The sequence below is a fragment of the Conger conger genome, chromosome 3, assembly GCF_963514075.1.
Source record: "Conger conger chromosome 3, fConCon1.1, whole genome shotgun sequence".
Lineage (NCBI taxonomy): Eukaryota > Metazoa > Chordata > Actinopteri > Anguilliformes > Congridae > Conger > Conger conger.
Window position 1 is genome coordinate 76,139,423 of NC_083762.1, and position 22,355 is coordinate 76,161,777.

The window sequence follows — 22,355 nt, forward strand, 5'->3', positions numbered from 1 at the left end:
AATTTTAGCATTTGAAACCACAAGTCTGGAACTAGCTAGGACGTCAATAAAAAAACACTTATTCTTTAGCGATAGTATTCAACTTTACAGCTAGAGGTTGACTTGTTGGTCTCGGTGTTTAATAGACAGAGCTGTCACAGTTCTTATGCATCAATGTAACATCTGGGAGAGTAGGCTACTATCTAGCATCTATAAAACAGGATATCTATTTTTAAAAACGGTAACTCAAGTAACGTGCCAGTTCAAAATTTAGGACTGACTGCACCAAATGCAAATTGCATTTCTAGCTGTGAAAACAAAGTATTCTTAAAATGAGAAGTAAAAATATACCTCCAAGTCTGTTTTTAATGTCAATCAGTTTTAATATTTTCCCCCAAATTTTTATTATTTTTTATTTCTTTTATTTTTTTTGCGCTACTCGATGATGAACAATGGCTCGACGACGCTGACGTAAAAAAAAAAAAAAAAAAAATCGTGGTTTGGGCTGGACCCCTCCTCCCGAAGTGTGTCGGTATATCCTTGAATAAAAGCAGGAGGTAACACTGCTCTCCTCAGTACGGCTGCACAGCGGAGGCTTCGGGAAGAACTGGGAAGGCAGCCAGAGCAAGAGTCACAGCTACAGCCTCCGTTACCGAAGACTCTGCGCCTTCTCACGCTGTTGTACATAGGACGTTTTGGAGGATAAAAGGGGTGTTTTTTTTTTTGGTTCAAAATAAAAATTTTCCGTCCCATCTCTTTTTCCAAAATGACCGGTGGCCCGGTGACTGGGTTGCTGGTTGCGCTCTGCATTGGCACCGCTGTCCACTGCATGCCGAAGACCAAATACCGGCGTCAAGCTCAGCAGCACGTTTATCCCAGCTTGGACGACGCGACATCGTTCTCATCCTTGGCCTCGTCGGTTTCTCAAGGTGAGCTGACGTGCCTACCCCGCTGCTTCTTGGAAGTTTTTATATGAACTATATACAACGGTAGGCTGTGGTGTTGCTTGTGGAATAGCACACAGGTACTCCATACCTGTGCATTACGTGATTTGGAGGATAGGCTATTTGGTTGCCCAACTGCATTTCATTGCGATACAGAAATACTGAAACGTATGCTACCCATCAACCTGAATTCTTATTCGAATGACACGCACACTTTATTCCTACGTGTATACCTGTATGTGTGGGAACTAGGCTATTGGGCTACTTGGATTCCATTGTTCGGTTTTCATACATTGGTTAAGTACCAATACAATACGATTTCATCTGCTAGTAATAATTCATAGTTGATTAACGCAAATTATGACAGAGAATCGAGGAAGGACGATCTACTTTGCTATTCCCAGGAACTGTGATGAGAGGATGCTTGGGAATTCACTGCGATATTTTACCTTTTGCCCTTTAGACGGCTGCAACGAGGCTGGCCAGTATTATGGAGTTAACGAGCAATGGGAGCGCCAGTATTTAGGCAGCACGCTGATCTGCACTTGTCACGGAGTTGCAGGAATTCAATGCAAAACCAAATATGAAGGTGAGCGTTCCGTTTCATGACTTAAAATGAAAGTTTCCACTGTCTTCCTCTCCTTCGTTTGTCTTTCCATTGGGTAACGTTCATTTACATTTGGGAAGCCGTTGTCCGACAACGCCCATCTCCTTCTGATTCTTCATTGGTCGTGGACTATCGGGCAATTAAGTCGCCTTATTTCCCGAGTAACCGTGCAAGTGGGAACTCGGGAGCGCGCACTGGTTAGTGAAAGCCCAAAATAATTACTTTCTTTTCTCGCAGCCGAGGAGACGTGTTATGACAAAATCAATGCGAGGTCTTACCGGGTTGGGGAAACCTATGAGCGGCCGAAGGAAGGGATGATTTGGGACTGCACATGCATCGGCTCCGGTCGCGGAAAAATCAGCTGCACGATAGCAAGTGAGTAGAACACACCGGCTTCTCGAAATGGCAAATCCCGTGGGGTGTGTGTCTGTGACTACCTGCGCAAGTTATTAGTAGAGAGTTCAAATATACTTTTGCTTCACAGACCGTTGTCATGAAGGAGGCCAATCCTACAAAATTGGGGACACCTGGAAGAGACCCCACGAGACCGGAAGTTACATGTTGGAGTGCGTCTGTTTGGGAAACGGCAAAGGGGAGTGGACTTGCAAGCCAGTTGGTGAGAATCTGCATGAACAATTATCAACAGCCAATCGGGCTGCTTGTGATTTTTATACATCGTTATGGCTCCACCTTGGGTACCTCCTGAAGAGAAGTGCTCTTGCTTCTCCCTGTAGCTTTGCTCCTCAGAGAGAGAGAGGAAAAAATGTAAGAATTTTGTGAATTTCACTTCCTGTGAAATGTTGGCAAAACGCTTCCATACGGGTATGGGTAGGTGTTTTATCCTCAAAAGTGGGGCCTCTTGTCTGTGTGGGAGAGGGACATTGTTTCATTACTCCTGAGCCAGGAGAGTTCAGAGGTTAACTCTCCCTTCCCCACCCCCCACCCCCGCTTTCTCTGCAGCGGAGCGTTGCTACGACAACTCGGCTGGCACGTCTTACCTGGTGGGGGAGACCTGGGAGAAGCCCTACCAGGGGTGGATGATGGTGGACTGTACCTGTCTGGGGGAGGGCAACGGACGCATCACCTGCACATCCAGAAGTAAGGGTCCTGCCAGTGGACAAAAAACACCGGCCACCCCCCCCCCCCCCCCCCCCGCCTCCAAACCACACATGCCTATGCCCACTGTGACTGACCCGTGGGGTCCTGTTTTTCTTATTCATTAGACCCCATTAGTGCTTAACCTATTGACATAAGGATCGCAACATCTGGAAGAGGGCCTATGCCTGCACTCCCAACGTAAGCCTTTCGTAGCAGATGGTCAGGAAACGCCCCCCCCCGCCCCCCCCACATTCCCTTCATGCGTCCTCTTCAGCCCTCTTAGTATCTTTGTGCTTTGTGTTTAGTGGGGTCCTCCCTTAAACAGTCTTTATTCCGTTATTTTGGGTTTTGTAGTGCCTACGGCGAAAAGGTGTAGGTCCAAAAAAATGTCTGACCTGTAGTGCAGCAGTTTTATTCCGCAGCGTTTGTTTTTTTTAGAAGGCAAAAGGAATAGTGTACCTTTCTCTTCTGAATGCTGCCAGATCTTCCCTCCCCCCTCTGATATCATAGCCCTGGTCCTGGTTTAAATCTTGTATCCGGCCTGTTGGGTTGCAAAGTGACAGTTGAGCGTAGTTCTTATTTTCATTGTATTTTTACTTTACTTTTTTTCGTCAGTTGTGATGGACTCCGTTGAGGTTTTATACACTTTATACACTACAATTATACACTTCCTCAGGTCATCAGACGTTTACGACCGGTTAATCGGCGAATTTCCTCAAATGAATGCGACAACCCCCCACCCCCGATTCGGCACAGACCGGTCGGTGTCCTCAGTTCCACCGCGTTGCCGGAACCGTCCAGATGCGCGCGGTGGCCTGGAGTGTGAGGCGGGGCTCTGGATGCCTTTTGCGCGCGGCGGTGCGGCCCACACACACAGTTTCCAGGGGGGGGGGGGGGGGGGCACTCCGCCACCCCTGCAGCGTTCCTTGTTTGGTCTTGTTGACATCACACAGACCTCCTGACTCACTCTCTCTCTCTCTCTCACACACACACACACACACACACAGACGCAGACCTCCTGCCTCTCTCTCTCTATCTCACACACACACGCACGCACGCACGCACGCAAGCACGCAGACCTCCTGCCTCACACACAGACACACAGGGCGGCCTGTAGCGCAGTGGTTAAGGTACCTGACCGGGACACCAAGGTCGGCGGTTCGATCCCCGGTGTAGCCACAATAAGATCCGCACAGCCGTTGGGCCCCTTGAGCAAGGCCCTTAAACCCTGCATTGCTCCAGGGGAGGATTGTCTCCTGCTTAGTCTAATCAACTGTACGTCGCTCTGGATAAGAGCGTCTGCCAAATGCCAGTAACATCATGTAACGTGACCTCCCGACTCACAGAGACCTCCAGACTCACCTCCCTCGCTCCTACCTTTTCCCCCAGACCGCTGCAATGACCAGGACATGCAGGCCTCCTACCGCATCGGAGACGCCTGGAGCAAGAAGGACGCCCACGGACACGTCCTGCAGTGCCTGTGCACGGGGAACGGCCGCGGCGAGTGGAAGTGCGAGAGACACGCGTCGCTGCACACTCTGGGTGAGGACGCCCGCGTCTGCAGACTGCGGCGTAGCGGCTACGGTGCATGACCGGGACCCGCAAGGTCGGTGGTTTCCATCCCCCCCGGTGTAGCCACAATGAGATCCCGCACAGCCGCTGGGCCCTTGAGCAAGGCCCTTTCACCCTGCATTGCTCCAGGGGAGGATTGTCTCCTGCTTAGTCTAGTCAACTGAGTCACTTTGGATAAAAGCCTCAGCCAAATGACATGATGTAATGGATACATCACAAAGCGGGATTACTGTGCCGGCTGAGTGTTCACAGAGGAAAACCCTGACCCTGTCCCCTAAAGACCTGTAACATAGCGTAGCGCTCGGTGGACCTGGGTCAAATGCGTAATTGTTTTGGATTCAAATACATTTTCTATGCTTGACTGAGCTTGTCTGGCGTATTGGAACCTATGAAATGCTCTCAAAGTATAAATCCCCACCTGGTCCTCTTGTTTGGCAAGATCAATTGAGCACAGAAAAAATATTTGAATCCAAAACTATTTGATGCATTTCACCCAGGCCTGGGAGGACCCTCAAGCAAGTTGCTTAACTAAGGGCCTGTTCCACAAAGTGGGTTTACAGGGTTTGAGCTGGATAACTGAGTGAAACCTGGACCCCATCCAAATCTGGAACGCAGGCTAAAAAGAGCTGTTCCGGGTTTTACTTGCGTGCAGTTATCAAGTAATCCTGCCTTGTGGAACAGGCCCCAGAACCGCTTCAGTATATATCTGGCTGTATGAAAGGATAATTTGTTACAGTAAGTGCCTGCATAAGTCACTCTGGATAGCTGCCTGTAATGTAGTGTAGTGTTGAGTTGATGGGGCGGTCTGTAGTGGTTAAGCTAAATGACTGGGACACGCAAGGTCGGTGGTTCTAATCCCGGTGTGGCCACAATAAGATCCACACAGCCGTTGGGCCCTTGAGCAAGGCCCTTAACCCTGCATTGCTCCAGGGGAAGATCGTCTCCTGCTGAGTCTAATTAACTGTACGTCCCTCTGGATAAGAGCGTCTGCCAAATGCCAATAATGTAATGTAATGGGGGAACCTGCTTTGACGTGGTGTCCCTGCCTTTGTGGTGTGAAATGCAGGCACCGCGACTCGAGTGGTGACCAACGTGCAGCCGGCGGTGTACCCCCTGCCCCACCCCGAGCCCCCCACCGAGGGCAGCTGTGTGACGGGCTCGGGCGTGGCCCACTCCCTGGGCATGCGCTGGATCAGGGCCCAGGGCAGCAAGCAGATGCTGTGCACCTGCCTGGGCAACGGCGTGAGCTGTGAGGAGTGGGGTGAGCATCGCCTGTCTTTACCTGTCTTTACCTGCGTGTACCTGTCTTTACCTGCGTGTGCCTGTCTTTACCTGCGTGTGCCTGTCTTTACCTGTCTTTACCTGCGTGTGCCTGCCTTTACCTGTGTGTGCCTGTCTTTACCTGTCTTTACCTGTGTGTGCCTGTCTTTACCTGTGTGTACCTGCGTGTACCTGTCTTTACCTGTGTGTGCCTGCGTGTACCTGTCTTTACCTGTGTGTACCACCTTTACCTGTATTTACCTTTTTAAATGTGTACCTGTATGTACCACCTTTACCTGTGTTTACCCCTTTAACTGTGTGTACCTCCTTTTCCTGTGTTTACCTGTCTGTACTGTCTTTACCTGTGTGTACCTGACTTTACCTGTATTTACCTTTTTAAATGTTTAAACCAGTTATGTATTTGACCCTGGTCTGGTTCCCAGAATGGGAGGTTTTATGGAGCAGTAGAACTTTTTGAGTTTGTCTGTTTTTTATTTTTAATTTTTTGTTTGTTTTTTTTTTTTTTTAAATAAAAAAAGCAAAACTATTTTTTCCTAACATATTGCTTGTGTCATTGTGGTGCAGAGGGCCAGTCCCAGGTCTACGGGGGGAACTCCGGGGGCCAGCCCTGTGTCTTCCCCTTCGTGTTCATGGGCAAGACCTACTACTCCTGCACCTCGGAGGGGCGCAATGACGGGCAGCTGTGGTGCAGCACCTCCTCCGACTACGAGACCGATCGCATGTACTCCTTCTGCACGGAGAAGAACGGTGAGCTGGGCTCCGGGGGGGGGAAAGCGCTGTATGTGAGGCGGCCGTACTCAGAAGGTCAATTTTATTTGTGTAGAGGACTGTCGCAGAGGACTGTCCCAAATATGCTTTACAGGGTAACAGAAGGGATGAGAAAAAAAAAAAAAAAAGCAAATGCCAGCCCTAAGCCTCGAAATGGCATATGAGGTAAAAAAACGAAAAATAGAAAATAAAAGACTCCCTGGTGTGGAGAATAAACTCCCCGATGGAGAGAAATCTTGAGAGGAACCTGGCTACAGGGGGGAGGTCGGTCCCGGGAGCGATTGTCATTAGAATGTTCAGTCGCGAGCATTCTAATGGCGTATTTGTGACCTCACACCTGTCGGACCTATCGGGAGGGTTAGTGGAGCGGGGCTAGCGGGGTTAGCGGAGCGGGGTTAGCGGCGCGGGGTTAGCGGAGCGGGGTTAGCGGCGCGGGGTTAGCGGAGCGGAACCAGCAGTCCTCCGGCCCCCGGGGCCTGACCCTCTCTGCCTGTGCTTTCCGGTCGGTTTCCCCGCAGTCCTGGTGACGACCCGCGGGGGGAACTCGAACGGCGCGCTCTGCCACTTCCCCTACCTGTACAACGGCCGCAACTACACCGACTGCACCGCCGACGGCCGCCGGGACGGCATGCGCTGGTGCGGCACCACCTACGACTTCGACCACCAGCAGAGCTACGGCTTCTGCCCCATGGCCGGTGAGTCCTGGGGCCACAGGCGTTTCGGGAACACTTTACACTTTTACATTTTACACTTTACACCCCCCCGATCTTCCCCAACTGCTGTGGTCTAACCTCGGTTATTTCGGGAACACTTTACAATAAGGGTACGTGAATTGGCATTGGCTCACTACTGAGAAGTCCATCTGTACAGCTTTGATAATGTATTTCTACGTCATTAATTCATTGACTAATGCCAATTCATTTTGGAATATAAAAAAACTGTATTTGCTTGAAGGCACAATGTAATTAATGGTTAAGTAATGAAACGTTTATGCTATGGTTTGCTAATGTATAGATATTCATGTAACTAATACATTGGTAGTTGGTTAACCACCAACTAATCTTATACTAAAAAGTCCAGTGTGGGTACAGGTTTTTCTCTTGGCTGAGATCTACAAAACCTAATTTAACTATTAATGATGGTTATTCAAGACCTAGATGAGTGGATTCAGGTGAGTTAGTGCTGGGCTAAAACAAAAAAAACATGTACCCACACCAGCCCTTTTTTCGGATTAGACTGGACACCCCTGATTCAATTGCCCCCCCCCCCCCCCCCCCCAGCTGCTGTGGCCTAACCTGGGTTATCTACCCCTGGGAGAGTGCTGCTCTAAGCAAACAAATGGTGTCCCTAACAATGACGTGTGAACGGCCACTGGTCATTTCACCCATTAGTGCCATTGCTGCATAATTGGATCAACGTTGTTTAAGTCGAAGACGTAAGAAGGCCTCTGTCCCTCCACTGAGGTGTCAGTTAGCTGGGTGGGGAACGTGCCACTGCAGGGGGGCCTATTGCTATTGAAAAAAGACCTGGTGGGGTGGGGGGGGGGAGAGAGCTTTGTTTAGGGGTCTGGGCTGCTGGAAAGGAGGGGGGTAGTTGGCATGGGGGGGGGGGGGGGGGGGTGGGGGGCTGCTATGAAGATCAGTTTAGTTTGTTTTAATTGGATGCAATTACTGCTTGCTGTTGGCCATTTGTCTGAATGGCCCCCTGGGAATGCACAGCGGTTAAATGTTAAACGCAGAGGCCATGATGTAAACGGTTTAAAGCCCGACCTTAAAAAAAAAAAAAAAAAAAAAACGCAGTTGGATGAATGGGTGATACCATGAGAAGCTGTGCTGTAATGGGACTTAAGGAGGCAGTGATGGCCTGACCGTCAGGAGATAATCCACCATGCGCAGCCAGGATGGGGGTCTGGCTCCAGGATGGGGGGGGGGGGTCTGGCTGTCTGCGAGTGTCCTGGGCCCTGTTTCACAAAGCGAGATCGATAAAACCCCTCATGAACTTAGGACAGTGGTGTCCAATCTTATCCTAAAAGGGCCGGCGTGGGTGCAGGTTTTTTGTTTTAACCCAGCAGTAACACACCTGATTATACTAATGAACTAATCGTGGTCTTGACTAATCAAGACCTTGATGAGTAGAATCAGCTGTCTTAGTCCGGTGCTAAAAGAACAACCTGCACACACACCGGCCCTTTCTGGATAAGATTGCACACCCCTGACTTAGGAGATGGACTGAGGGCCTTGCGTTTAGGTTTGTGTGTGTGAGTATAAGTGTGTGTGTGAGTGTGTGTTGCTCATTGTACCTCCCCCCCCTGCAGCTCATGAGGAGGTGTGCACGACCAGCGACGGCGTGATGTACCGCGCGGGTGACCAATGGGACAAGCGCCACGACGTGCTGGGTCACATGATGCGCTGCACGTGCCTGGGCAACGGCCGCGGAGAGTGGAGCTGCGTCGCGTACTCCCAGCTGAAGGGTGCGTGGACTACTAACTACTGTCTACTGCCTACTAAACATAGTACATACTACATACTGCAGGGCTTGTGTCTGAAACAGACTCCTAACTATGGTGTCCTCAGAATCTGTACTGTGTACTAAACCTAGTACATACTACAGGGCTTGTGTCTGAAACAGACTCCTAACTATGGTGTCCTCAGAATATGTACTGTGTGCTAAACATACTACATACTACAGGGCTTGTGTCTGAAATGGACTCCTAACTATGGTGTCCTCAGAATCTGTACTGTGTACTAAACCTAGTACATACTACAGGGCTTGTGTCTGAAACAGAATCCTAACTACTGTGTACTGCCTACTAAACATAGTGCATACTACAGGGCTTGTGTCTGAAACCGACTCCTAACTATGGTGTCCTGAGAATCTGTACTAAACATACTACCTACTTTTTAGTGTGTATAAATAGTATCCTCCATACTATTTTTCAATAGTAGGTTTTCTACCTCAAAAGTGTGCTACCAAAGGCACTCGGTGAACCCCTGGAAAGAAGTGGTACCATCCAGGGATTTTAAGTACACTATATTTAGAGTACACTCATTTTTGCCTACTTTACTACTTTCTCATCCTGCGTACTAAACTTATATACTCAATAGTACGCAAAAAAAAGTTAAGTGGTTTCGGACACGGCCCGAAATGCTTTTTTTTCCCGGGTGTCTGTTGTGTCATTGATGTCCCTTCCTGGCTCTGCAGACCAGTGCATCATCGACGGGCTGACCTACGAGGTGAACCAGACCTTCACCAAGCGCCACGACGAGGGCTACATGATGAACTGCACCTGCTTCGGCCAGGGGCGGGGCCGCTGGAAGTGCGACGCCATTGGTCAGTTCCCTGGCTCGGTATCTTTCTTCCCTGTAATAATAATAATAATAATTTCAATCATATTTCAGACCTAATGTCACTATATTAACAGGCGTTGCTTGACTTAGCTGTGCTGTGGAATGCGCGTTCCTTGAAAATGCAGCCGTTAAAACAGCCTTGCGCTCACCCACAGCCTGACACTGATAAGCACCCACGGTTGACCGCTGCCATGTATTGTTTCCCCTAAGTTTTCTGGCCACTTTGTTTTTTAATGATAATTTTACTGGGGCAGAGAGAATTATTACTGGGGGCACATGCCACATTAAACCGGCAGCAACACCTGAAATCTCTGGCATTTTTATTTCGATAGTCAAACCTCACACAGACGACAACCTGAAACCTTTATTTATTTCCAACTCGGGGGGGCCCCTTCTTGTACTGGGTTACCGAGGAACAGAGGAAGACCATCTGGGGCCGCACGTGTCATGATTTTATTTCTGAAGCACACTGTTCTGGGGTTATTTTTAATTTATTTTATTTGTTTTGCCCCCCAGACCAGTGCCAGGAGCCGGAGACCAGGGTCTTCTACCAGATCGGCGAGTCCTGGTACAAAACCATCCACGGCATCCAGTACCGCTGCTATTGCTACGGCAACGGTATCGGGGAGCTCAGCTGTGAGCCCCAACAGGGCGGCTCTGGTGAGTACTGTGTACTATAGCACGGTCGTAACGTGTGGTGTACTATGTCCACTCTCTCAAAAAGTGTGCCTAAAAAAGGTATAAAAGCTTGTCTCTGGTATGGGACCCTGTAGGTGCATGAAATTGTAGTCATGGGTTTAATCATTAGTTTGTACCTTTTTTTAGAAGCAAAAAAGGTACTTATTAGTGCCCAAAGAACGTTATTGAAGCATTCAGGAAATGTTTCCCTTAAAGAAAAACAAAAAAACAAAAACATTTCTGAATAAAGCATAGTAGTAATGGTGAGTATTGTGTACGAGAACATGATAGTCCCGGGGACTCTGGTGTACTATAGCACTGCAGCATCTCTGAGAGCCGCTTGCCTATGTTCAGGTGAAGAATATAGCCAGCAAATTATTTGGGGGGCCTTTCGCAGTGATTGCGTGATCTGCTCATCCACAATGCAAAAAAAAATAAATAATTTGTCGTATGTGAATGTTTCTGTAAGTTCCAGTGCAGGAAATCCGCCTCTCGCAGCAGTTGTGTGTGTGTGTGTGTGTGTGTGGTGGGCGTCTTTGATGTGTGGAAGGCGGGGGTGTAACACACGCCTCTTTCCTCTCCTCCCCCTCGTTACCTCCCGGAAAAGCCTTTGTTGTTTTCTGCGGTCTGGTGCTGCAGACAGCTGCAGTGTGTGAGGGGAGAGGAGGGGGGGGGGGGGAGGGGAGGGAGGAGACTTTTATTACCTTTATTACCTGCCTTGTGCGTTAGCCCATTGCTACGACTGTGAACTAAGCTTGAAGTCGCTAAGGCGCTTGTCGGGGACTCGTAAGGATTGTAGTTGGAGCCCCGGTGTAGCTTCGACGGGGACCGCTGAGATGAGTAGTGCAGTGCAGCTGTTTGGCCCTCATTGCTCTGGGGGGGGGGGGGAGGATTGGCCCCTGCGTAGTCTAATCATCTGCAATGTGCTGTAATGTAAATATCTGTTGGCTCCGCTTGATCGGAGCTGCACAAAGGACGCTCCCTTGCTTTCACGGCCATTTCTGTGAGGGAGGTGCAGCGAAACGGACGCTTCCCAAATTCCCTCGGCGTACGCTGCAGTGTGCCACACCGCACTCGGCCGGTTGCGTCGCGGGGGGGGTGAACGTGAAGTCGGGTGGCGGAGTTATACCGTTTGACTAAATTGGAATTTAAATGCTGTACAACTGAGCAAGATCTGTTTTGCCAGAGGAGCTGTAATTGGGGTAAAATTGAGTCCAGATTGTGATTAGGATCTGGGGGGGGGCGGCCATCTTGAGTGCTGGTGGTTTCGCTCAGTCTCTTGCCCTCTGCCCTCTGTTCTGGTCCGGCACAGAACGACCCAGTCGGCTTATTTATTATGTCGTTAAAGCATTTAAAATATATTTTCCCCCTTTTCTTTGAAGAGGTTTGTGCGGGCCTGTGAACTAGAGAACAAAAGCTGCACTGACTCTGACCTTGGCTCTGGCTGCTTCTTCTCAGTAAATCAGTCCTGTTGATGTGGTTGTGGTCTTGGACGTGTATCTCTAAACACAGTGGATAATTTCAGTTTTGAAGGTTTAACCATCGTATAAACATGCTGTCCCTGAACTTTCTCTCTCTTTAAAAAAAAAAAAAAAAAAAAAAAAAAAAAAGGTTTGATGGGAATCGTGCACAGCACTGTCATGCTTCTCGTTTCCCAGAATCCTATGTGGCGTATGCCTTGCATTTTACAACCAGTTCATATCACCTGGATATTCCCGCAATGTGAATCGTCTTCACTGCTGTTCCTAAAATGGTGGCGTTTTGCATTCATTGACGCTGTGATTCTGGGCACAAAATGGCTCTCGTGAGCGGGTGTGGTTCCTCTGTTCCAGGTGGAAATCGTCCCGTGCAGGTCATCATCACGGAGACGGGGAACCAGCCCGATTCTCACCCCATCCAGTGGAACGCGCCCCCCTCCGCCCACATCACACAGTACATCCTCAAGTGGAGACAGGTGAGCTTGCGTTTTTTTTCCCAAACTTTCGCCTGTTCTTTCCAGTCTTGTCTGTCCTCCGTAAGGGGCCCTTCCCACTCCTGGTCCTGGAGAGCCGCAGGGTGTGCTGGGGTCCTCACTCCTGGTCCTGGAGAACCGCAGGGTGTGCTGGGGTCCGCACTCCTGGTCCTAGAGAGCTGCAGGGTGTGCTGGGGTCCTCACTCCTGGTCCTGGAGAGCCGCAGGGTGTGCTTGGGTCCTTACTCCTGGTCCTGGAGAGCTGCAGGGTGTGCTGGGGTCCTCACTCCTGGTCCTGGAGAGCCGCAGGGTGTGCTGGGGTCCTCACTCCTGGTCCTAGAGAGCTGCAGGGTGTGCTGGGGTCCTCACTCCTGGTCCTAGAGAGCTGCAGGGTGTGCTGGGGTCCTCACTCCTGGTCCTGGAGAGCCGCAGGGTGTGCTGGGGTCCTCACTCCTGGTCCTAGAGCGCTGCAGGGTGTGCTGGGGTCCTCACTCCTGGTCCTGGAGAGCCGCAGGGTGTGCTGGGGTCCTCACTCCTGGTCTTGGAGAGTCACAGGGTGTGCTGGCTTTCGTTGTTGCTGTTCTCTTGAGTCGGCTGTTGACTTTAAGGCGAAAAAAATAAATAAAACCCTAGCACACCCTGTGTCTCTCCGGGACCATGGTTGCCCCCCCCTCCACACAAATTGTTCAGTTAATCACCTGGGATGAAAGAACCAGGATCGGTTTTGGATTTCAGGGCCAGATTTGACTGTCCTGGCCTTGTAGGATCCCATGTGTTTCTTGGTCGGACCACCCTGGGTTAATATCCAAACAGGAGACTGGCATGTGCCCCCCCCCCCCCCCTTCCCTTCATTAGATAGTCATTCTGAGTACATGGGGAAGGAATGTTTTTATTGTTGCCTATTTTGGAAAAAGAGCTGTACCTAAACCATACGGGGTCTGTGAACATTTACTGGAAGGATTGTGTAAACAGGAGAACAGGCTTGTGCAAATGCGCTGGCACAGAACCGATCCTTCCTGCTGGAAAAAAACAGCCCAAGCTTGGTTTTGAAACCGCTGGTACTGTTAGCTGGTTGACCAGCTCCCGGCTCAACATGATTTGACCAGTTCAAGCTATGTTTTTGAAGTAGCTGGTTGACCTATCTACCCACTCCAGACAAGTGACCAACTCATACCCAGCTAGACCAGTTTCTGACCAGCGTGACCAGCATAGCTTGGAGTAGCTTGGCTGCACACTTCTCCTGAGAACAGCCGTGCAGCTGTCTTACAGGACTGTCCAAGTCTGTCTCCTTTTCCTTCAACTATGGGGGGGGAGAAAAAAAACCAAAACTTTTTTTTTTTTGGCTAAAACATGGATCCATTAAATTCTTGTGGGTGACTTTTGGAAGTGATCCTTATCTGCCGTGAGGCTCCAGTGTTTTTATACTTAATTGGATGCCAGTGCATTTCCTCTGATGGGTTTTGGGGTTTTTTTTTTTTTTTTGACGCTGACTGCTCCTCTTGAGTTACGAGACGCATTCCGTTTTTCGGGAGGTGAAAGCGACTCAGTATTTCCAGGCGAAGGGGGCGGTATTAAGTTTAACTGCCAACAACCGCACTGGACATAGCTCAGACTCAGACCTTGGTGAACACAATTCTGGCCAAAACCTGCACAGAATATCAGCTTTGTAGGAGCGTATGATTTATGTTCCTTGGGGCTGACTAGTTCTCCTGGTTCAGTGCGGGATGCATTCGAGTGACTAATTGTAGGCATCTAATCTTTGGACGAAAAACCCTTTTAAGGTGCGGGATCACAATATATGATTTTGGAATGTTCTTGACGGAACATTCTAACGCTGTCGTAACGATCGCGATAATTACGATTGGATGGCAGTTCTAGAATCCAGAGGACACTAACCTAGAATTCTGAAAACAAAATTCCAAAGATACCTACACTCCGGAGAGTTTTTAAGAACGTTGAAAACACGAGCCCCTCAGCGCTAGCAGTAGTTCCCACTGCTCTTTTTTATTTAAAAAAAAAAAAAAAAAAAAATTGAGCAGGTTGAGAAAATATTTTGTTCATGTCGGACGGAACGTGACTCTGTCCCTTTCTCTCCCCCCGGCAGAAAAACACGCAGGCCCCGTGGAAGCAGGTGATCATCCCGGGACACCTGAACTCCTACACCATCGCCGGCCTCCGCCCCGGGTACACCTACGAGGGTCAGCTGATCAGCATCCTGCGCTACGGTCGCCGTGAGGTCACACGCTTCGACTTCACCACCACCTACGGCTCCCGTGAGTGTGTCGCGCTCACTTCCTGTCCTGCTGCTCTCCGTTTCCTGTTTCTCTGTGGGGACCCGGGGGGGTACAGGAACACCGTTTGAAGGCAATGTGTTGTTTTTGTGTTTTAACTTCATTGTCTACAGTGCTAGTTTTAAACTGATGTTATCATCTTTTAATGTGCTGTTCTTTCCGGGCTTTTCCTATTGTTTTTACACGACCGTGTCTGCGGGCATTTGCTTGCACCGTGCGCTACGCCGTCTGCTTTGGTGAATTTTCTCATCTGAACCGAGCCGGTGAAATCAGGTGGTGTCGCGCGCGGCAGGACGTGGAGGAACTGAATAGTTCTGGTCTGCTGTGAAGCACTTGGTGTCGCAGCTCAGGAATAAATGTTAGTGTTATAATCTCACTGCAAGGCGGCACGGATGGTGCAGTGGGTAGCTCTGCCGCCTCACAGCAAGGAGGTCCTGGGTTTGAATCCCGGGGCCTCTCTGTGTGGAGTTTGCATGTTCTCCCCCTGTTTGTGTGGGTTTCCTCCCACAGTCCAAAGACATGCAGGTTGGGCTGATTGGAGAGTCTAAATTGCCCATAGGTATGAGTGTGTGAGTGAATGGTGTGTGTGCCCTGCGATGGACTGGCGACCTGCCCAGGGTGTATTCCTGCCTTTCACCCAATGTATGCTGGGATAGGCTCCAGCCCCCCTGCGACCCTGTTCAGGATTAGCGGGTTAAGATAATGGATGGATGGATGGATGAATGGATGGATAATCTGCAGTGTAGAGGGGGTACAGGGGGGGTGTGCAGTATTGCCGTGTGAAGGCCCGGTCTCACCAGCGCTGACTGCGCCTCCTCTCCCCGCAGTGGAGACCTCCGAGGGCGAGACCACGCAGCTGCCGCCCGTGGTGGACACGTCCGAGTCGGTGACGGAGATCACCTCCAGCAGCTTCGTGGTGTCCTGGGTGTCCGCCTCCGACACCGTGTCGGGATTCCGCGTGGAGTACGAGCTGAGCGAGGACGGAGCCAAGCCCGTCATCCTGGGTCAGTCCGCCGGGTTCACACTGCCACATTACACTACTATACATTACATTACATTACATTATTGGCATTTGGCAGACGCTCTTATCCAGAGCTGCGTACAGACTAAGCAGGAGACGACCCTCCCCTGGAGCAATGCAGGGTTAAGGGCCTTGCTCAAGGGCCCAACGGCTGTGCGGATCTTATCGTAGATCGTATTGTGTGTCCCAGTCATTTACCTTAACCACTACGCTACGGGCCACCCATTATGGCAGGGATCAGCAACTCCCGGTCTCCTCGAGGGCTGAGAACTGCTGCTTTTCCACCCTCCCTTAACCCGGGACTCCGGTGTGAAGACAATCTGGCCAATCGGTACTAATTAACCGGGAGAAAAGGGAGTCAAGGCTGGATTTGGATTTGAGGGCCAGAGTTGGATCCCTGGAATGTGGCCTTGCTATCCGTTTGCTGTGATTCCGTAATGAGACGATGTTCACAGTGATGCAAGTCGTTTTTAAAAGGCACGCCGTAACAATGTTTTGTGGCTCGCGACTGCGTGCGTTGTGATCTGTTGCACGTTTGACTTGTCCTGTGGGTCATGTTTGCAGATCTGCCCAACACCGCTACCTCGGTCAACATCAACGAGCTGCTTCCTGGTCGCAAGTACACAGTGAACGTATACGAAGTGACACCGGAGGGCGAGCCCAACCTCATCCTGACCACCTCGCAGACAACCGGTGAGCCAGCCCTGGACTAAAATACAAAGTACAACAAGAGTTTCAGTTGTTGTTTATTATTATTATTTTATTATTTTGAACTGCCTGCATTGAATTGAGGCGGCACGGATGGTGCAGTGGGTAGCACTGCCGCCTCACAGCAAGGAGGTCCTGGGTTCGAATCCCCGTCGGCCGGGGCCTCTCTGTGCGGAGTTTGCATGTTCTCCCCGTGTCTGCGTGGGTTTCCTCCGGGTACTCCGGTTTCCTCCCACAGTCCAAAGACATGCATGTTAGGCTGATTGGAGAGTCTAAATTGCCCATAGGTATGAGTGTGTGAGTGAATGGTGTGTGTGCCCTGTGATGGACTGGCGACCCATCCAGGGTGTATTCCTGCCTTTCGCCCAATGTATGCTGGTATAGGCTCCAGCCCCCCTGCGACCCTGTTCAGGATAAGCGGGTTCAGATAATGGATGGATGGATGGATGCATTGAATTGGAATTGTCCCCATTTCTAGTGCACCTCCCTCCACAAAATCAAAAAAATAAGTTAAACATGGGCTTCATATTGAGGCTTCATTTACATTTTTGTAAAGTAAAGACAAAATATATTGCCGGTGAGGTAAGCCAGTTTGACTCATTTCAAGATTTGGGCCAATGGGCTAAGAATTTTCACTTGTCAAGCAAACTAACATTTTCTTGACAAGCTCATATTTTGTACTTGAGAGACAAAAAAAAAAAAGATCTTCAGTCGTATTGCAAGACTAAAAAGCGTAAGGCGGTAATTTGTTGCAGCGGATCAAACGTCATCCTTCTCCAGGGCAGTGTAATGTCCACAGCATGTACGTGTTGCTCTCTGTCTGAGTGAAAAGTCAACTCTCCTGCCCTCTCCTCTCCTCTCCTCCCCTCTCCTCTCTGCCTCTCGCAGCTCCTGACGCTCCCGCTGAACACGCTGTGGATGAGGTGGAGGAGACCTCCATCATGGTGAGCTGGTCCAAGCCCCTGGCTCCAATCACAGGTGAGCGTGTCCACTGTCTCGTCCCGAACGGCCAATCGCTTTCTACTCTTGTTTGTGGTTACCATAGTGACGGCCTTCTCTAACCCCGCCCGTCTGTGTGTGTGTGTGTGTGTGTGTGTTGGGTAGGATATCGCGTGGTCTACACCCCGTCAGTAGAGGGCGGCAGCACGGAGCTCACCCTGCCTGACACCGCCACCTCCGTGACCCTGAGTGACCTTCGACCCGGCCAGCTCTACAACATCAGCATCTACGCCGTGGAGGAGAGCCAGGAGAGCGCGCCCGTGTTCGTGCAGGTGCACACCGCTGGAGAGCCTCTGCCAGGTATAGCCTCTCATTCATACACTCATACACTCACACACTCACACACTCATACACTCATACACTCATACACTCACACACTCTCACACACTCACACACTCACACACTCACACACTCACACACTCACACACTCACACACTCACACACTCACACACTCACACACTCACACACTCACACACTCACACACTCACACACTCACACACTCACACACACTCACACCCACTCACACCCACTCACACCCACTCACACCCACTCACACCCACTCACACCCACTCACACCGAAGGCACTGACCAGCTCGTCAGGAGCATTTGGGGGTTTGGTGTCTTGCTCTGGGACACTTCAACACACCCAGGGCAGGATCGAACCGGACCTTGTACAGAGGACATGGCGGTCCTATTCTTGACCAGAGTAATGCCATATGTACTCTGTTAGTGTTGAATTAACACTAGGCATTTTACCGTGAACTGCCAATGTAATGTACACCCTCAACCTACCCCTTTATAAGGTGAGCAATAATGAATTATCTTGGGGTTTTCTGATATAACAAAAATTCATTAAATAGAATTTATCATGTAATGATAGTGCTACTTCAACACACTGCCAAAGAACGGTTTTAGCACAGTCCTCTGGTGCCAGTTAAAGTTGGCTTTTGTCATAAGTTTGTGTCATAATTCTAGTGAACCCCTGAGGGAAAAAAATGGGAAAGGCTTATAGATATCTGTGTCACTCATACAAAGATTAACTCATATTAACACAAACTGAAATGGAGGAGTTGGTACGGCTCCATCAGCCGTGTGCCCTTATAAGGTGAGCTCTGCGTGTAGAGTGTGTTTCTGTTAACCCCATACCAGGATGGTGAGTCTTACTGGCTGCTTCGGTCCAAACTGATTAATACTGTGCATGTGGCCAGATGTGTCATGTGACCAGACCTGGGCCAAAAAACAGAATTGTTTTGGATTCAAATACTTTTCTTTGTTAGATTTGATTTATTTATAAAATTTTCTTTTTGTTAAGCTTTTTTGTTGGTGCAACTGAACCAACCAAGAGACCAGAAAGAGGCAGGGCTTTCCGTTTTCATGAGTATTTTTATAGGTTCAGCAGCAGACAAGCTCAGTTATAGACAAGTATAGAAAAGTATTTGATTAATTCAAAACGATTGACGTTCTCCAGAGCCACACCGGCCTGCTTTCACGTTTCTCCTCACGCGTCGTTCTCGTCCCGCAGAGGAGGTCCCGGCCCCGACAGACCTCCAGTTCTACGAGGTCTCGGACGTGAAGATCACCATCATCTGGACGGCGCCCCCCAGCGAGGTTTCAGGGTACCGCGTGATGGTCCTTCCTGTGGTGGAGGGGAGCAGCCCACAGCAGGAGATCCAGCTACCAATCACGCGGAACGCCTATGCCGAGGCCACGCCCCTGCAGCCCGGGACCCTCTACCGCTTCTACATCTACGCCCTCAGCGGGGAGGGCCAGAGCGAGCCGCTGGTGGGGGAGAAGGCCACCAGTGAGTACACGTACTGGGCCAGGTTCACAGGCCGATTGAGCCCCAGACCAGGGCTCACCAACCCTGTTCCCGGAGAGCTGCCGTCCTGTTGGTTTTCACTCCAACCCTAACAAAGCACACCTCATTCAACAGCTAGAGCAGGGCTGCCCAACCCTGTTCCTGGAGATCTATAGCACTGTTGGTTTTCCCTCCAACCCTAATGAAGCACACCTCATTCAACAGCTAGAGATCTTGTTTCGCGGCGAATGATTTGAATCCGGTGTGCCAAATTAGGGTTGAAATGAGAACCTACAGGAGAAAGCAGAAATAGTCTAGGAAATCAAGGTTCCTTTTATAATTGTCAGTAACCTGCTGGAGTCTTGCTGGTGTCAAAAGGTGTTAAAGCATTTAAAATATTAGTTAGATTCAGATCTGGTTACAGGTCACGGTTTGAGAAATTATCGATTTTGGTTCAGTGAACTCTCATTGATTTGAGTGAGACTGAGACCCTAACGCTGCTGACCATGTTCCCTTAGAGCCCGACGCCCCCACTGACCTGCGCTTCGTCAACGTGACGGAGGAGAGCGCCACCGTGGTCTGGTCGGCGCCCCAGGCCCGGATCACGGGCTACCGGCTGTTCCTGGTCGAGGGCTCCAGCTCCAAGCAGCTGAAGGTCCCGCCGCGCCTGTCCCAGTACCCCCTGCTCAACCTGCGCCCCGACACCGAGTACACCGTCACCCTCCACTCCGAGACCGACAACGTGGTCAGCGAAGGGGCCCGCGGCGTCTTCACCACCTGTGAGTCCCCGGGAACAACCAGTGCTTTCACTTTTTATTTATCTGTATGTCAGGGACAATGTCCAAAAAAAACTAAACAAAAAAAACATCAATCTCAGTTAATGGGACAAGATGTTTTGCAAATTTTCTGCAGTCCCAGGGCACGTTGACCCCGCAGTTTATCTGACGCTTTGAGCATTTCTCCAAGGGGAGGATTGTCTCCTGCTTAGTCTAATAAACTGTACGTCACTCTGGATAAGAGCGTCTGCCAAATGCCACTAATGTAATAGTGGTGTTGATTAGACTAAGCAGGGGCCAATCCCCCCCCCGGGGCAATGCAGGGTTAAGGACCTTGCTCGAGGGCCCAAGAGCTGGGTGGATCTTATCGTGGCTACACCAGGGTTTGAGCCACCAACCTCCTGGGTCCCAGTCGTGTACCTTAGCCGCCGGGCTACAAGCCGCCTGGGAGTCTGCTTCACACAGAAGATCGCGGTCGCTATGGCAGCCGGTTGAGAATGTGTCGAGGGTGTGTTAGGAAACGGTTAGCGGCGGCAGTGTTTGAAGCGGGGGAACGCGCTGCTCTCCCGACGCACTGGGCACGCTCGGTGTCAGAGCGCAGAAGACCAGGGCCGGACACATAACCGCTTTGTGTTCACATACCGCTCCGCGCTTCACTGAGCCTTTTCTGGTTCCTATAAAATACTCTCCAAAAGCGACATGCCCCCACATCTTCTGGCCATCTCGGTTGGGTCAGTTGGAGCGCAGGAAAGTATTTGAAGGTTCTGGGTGGGAGGCCCTGCCGGCCCCGGTCCTCTCCGCGTGGAGTTTGCTTGTTCTCCCCGCGTTCATGCGGATTCCCTCGGCGTGATCCGGTTTCCCCCCACTGCAAAAACATGCAGCCCAGGCACTACAGACGAACATTAGCCCCCCCCCGGCTGACCTACAGAAATGTTGTTGTTAATGTGCATTGTGCTGGTTAAATGCCTGAATGCGACCGTGCTAATGCCTCCTCTCTGCTCGACCCCAGCTCAGCCAATGGGAAACGCTCCTCGCATCAGCACCGATGTCACCGACACCTCCATCATCATCTCCTGGACCCCCGTGCCCCGCATCGGATACAAGGTACACATTTACCCTTTACCATTTCGGGACCAAAAAAACAGTTATTCCTTTTATATAAACATGGCAGTCTCATTGAGATCAGGGTCTTTTTTTATTATTTTTTTTAAGAGAAAAAAATCAGCAGACAAAGATGCATTTCAAAAAATGCGTTTGCCATAACGTCAAGCACAGGCAGAAAAGTTCTAAGTAAAACATAAAACGTATACTAGCATTCTTAAGAAAAGTTAGCAGAGTAGCAGAGGCGTGTGATGCTCAGGTCGTGAAGGGGCTCTGGCTTCGACCTCTATGCGACCTCTGACCCCGTGACCTCACCCTGGGCTCCGGGTTCCTTCCGCAGCTCTCCGTGAGGCCGAGTCAGGGAGGCGAGGCTCCCCGCGAGGTCACCTCCGACTCGGGCAGCATCTACATCTCCGGCCTGACCCCGGGGGTGGAGTACACCTACAGCGTGCAGCCAATCGTCAACGGGCACGAGCGCGGCACACCAATCACGCGACGCGTCGTCACGCGTAAGAGACCGCAGACGCCTACAGCCCGCTGGGGGGGGGGGGGGCGTCTCACAAAGCAGGATTAACTGGTTAACTGGAGTTAACTGGATAACTGTGCTGAGCAAAAACCCGGAATGGCCGTTTTTTACTTCAGTCCGTGTTCCATATTTACGAGGGTTCCGCGTTTCACTCCATGCAGTTATCCAGCGAATTCAGGAATCCTGCTTTGTAATCAGAATGGCAGGGAATCTCAAATGTTTCATTGTATTGTTATATCCCAAGTTAAAGTTTCAAAATGTGAATGAACACATAAAGAAAAAAATCTTCCAGAATTTAGTTTTAATTTGTGCTGAATTTTAGGTTTTGAATCCAAAGCACTGAACTGTACAGAAACTGCCCTTTTTAAAACTCTCCTCCTTTTTGGAGGACTCTTTGATGCGCACCTGAATAAACAGACAGGGTTGTTTGTTTTGCGGGCCCTGTGTGGGCCTGCGATTGAAGTTTGAAGCGTCCCGGCAGCTGAAGCACACTGCTGTATCCCAGTATCTTCACGTTGTTCACCTTTCGGTTCGGAACAGGCCTGTCCCCTCCCACGGACCTCAATCTGGAGTCTAACCCAGACACCGGGGAGCTGACCGTCCAGTGGACCGATGCCAAGACCCCCGGTAACTTTCACCCCCCTCTGCCCCCCTCTCCAGCCAAAATCGGCCGGTCTGTACTGCACTCTGTGCTGCCGAACTGCCTAGTTCTCCTGCAGTGTGTGAGCCATGTCTTTCTCTCTGCTGTCGGCGTCTATGTAATGGATACAGACGATACGTTTCAGCACGAGTGAAAATGATAGAGTGTAAATTATAGGACTGCAAACCTCATAAACAGAATGTAGCATTCTTCAGTGGATAAGGGGCTTTTTAATCTTTTGAGTGAGATATAAAATTTGGACTTCGTATCT

At 50.2% G+C, this 22,355-nt stretch overlaps 1 protein-coding gene across 2 annotated transcripts in view; it reads left to right on the forward strand.

Annotated features, from left to right (window-relative positions):
• The first annotated feature begins 559 nt into the window (after nt 1-559).
• Nucleotides 560-22,355, forward strand: part of LOC133124602 (fibronectin-like) — a 39,962-nt gene continuing 18,166 nt past the window's right edge. For both annotated transcript variants that reach the window (XM_061235936.1, XM_061235937.1), the window contains exons 1-23: nt 560-908; nt 1,387-1,512; nt 1,768-1,905; nt 2,015-2,146; nt 2,491-2,628; nt 4,018-4,170; nt 5,267-5,461; nt 6,046-6,228; nt 6,768-6,944; nt 8,564-8,719; nt 9,451-9,579; nt 10,113-10,256; nt 12,107-12,228; nt 14,329-14,497; nt 15,343-15,519; nt 16,101-16,229; nt 17,133-17,222; nt 17,349-17,543; nt 18,766-19,044; nt 19,560-19,820; nt 20,827-20,921; nt 21,259-21,427; nt 21,985-22,071. In XM_061235936.1, coding sequence (XP_061091920.1) covers nt 746-908; nt 1,387-1,512; nt 1,768-1,905; nt 2,015-2,146; nt 2,491-2,628; nt 4,018-4,170; nt 5,267-5,461; nt 6,046-6,228; nt 6,768-6,944; nt 8,564-8,719; nt 9,451-9,579; nt 10,113-10,256; nt 12,107-12,228; nt 14,329-14,497; nt 15,343-15,519; nt 16,101-16,229; nt 17,133-17,222; nt 17,349-17,543; nt 18,766-19,044; nt 19,560-19,820; nt 20,827-20,921; nt 21,259-21,427; nt 21,985-22,071 — 3,607 coding nt within the window. In that variant the 5' untranslated portion in view covers nt 560-745. The remainder of the gene's footprint in view (nt 909-1,386; nt 1,513-1,767; nt 1,906-2,014; nt 2,147-2,490; nt 2,629-4,017; nt 4,171-5,266; nt 5,462-6,045; nt 6,229-6,767; nt 6,945-8,563; nt 8,720-9,450; nt 9,580-10,112; nt 10,257-12,106; nt 12,229-14,328; nt 14,498-15,342; nt 15,520-16,100; nt 16,230-17,132; nt 17,223-17,348; nt 17,544-18,765; nt 19,045-19,559; nt 19,821-20,826; nt 20,922-21,258; nt 21,428-21,984; nt 22,072-22,355) is intronic.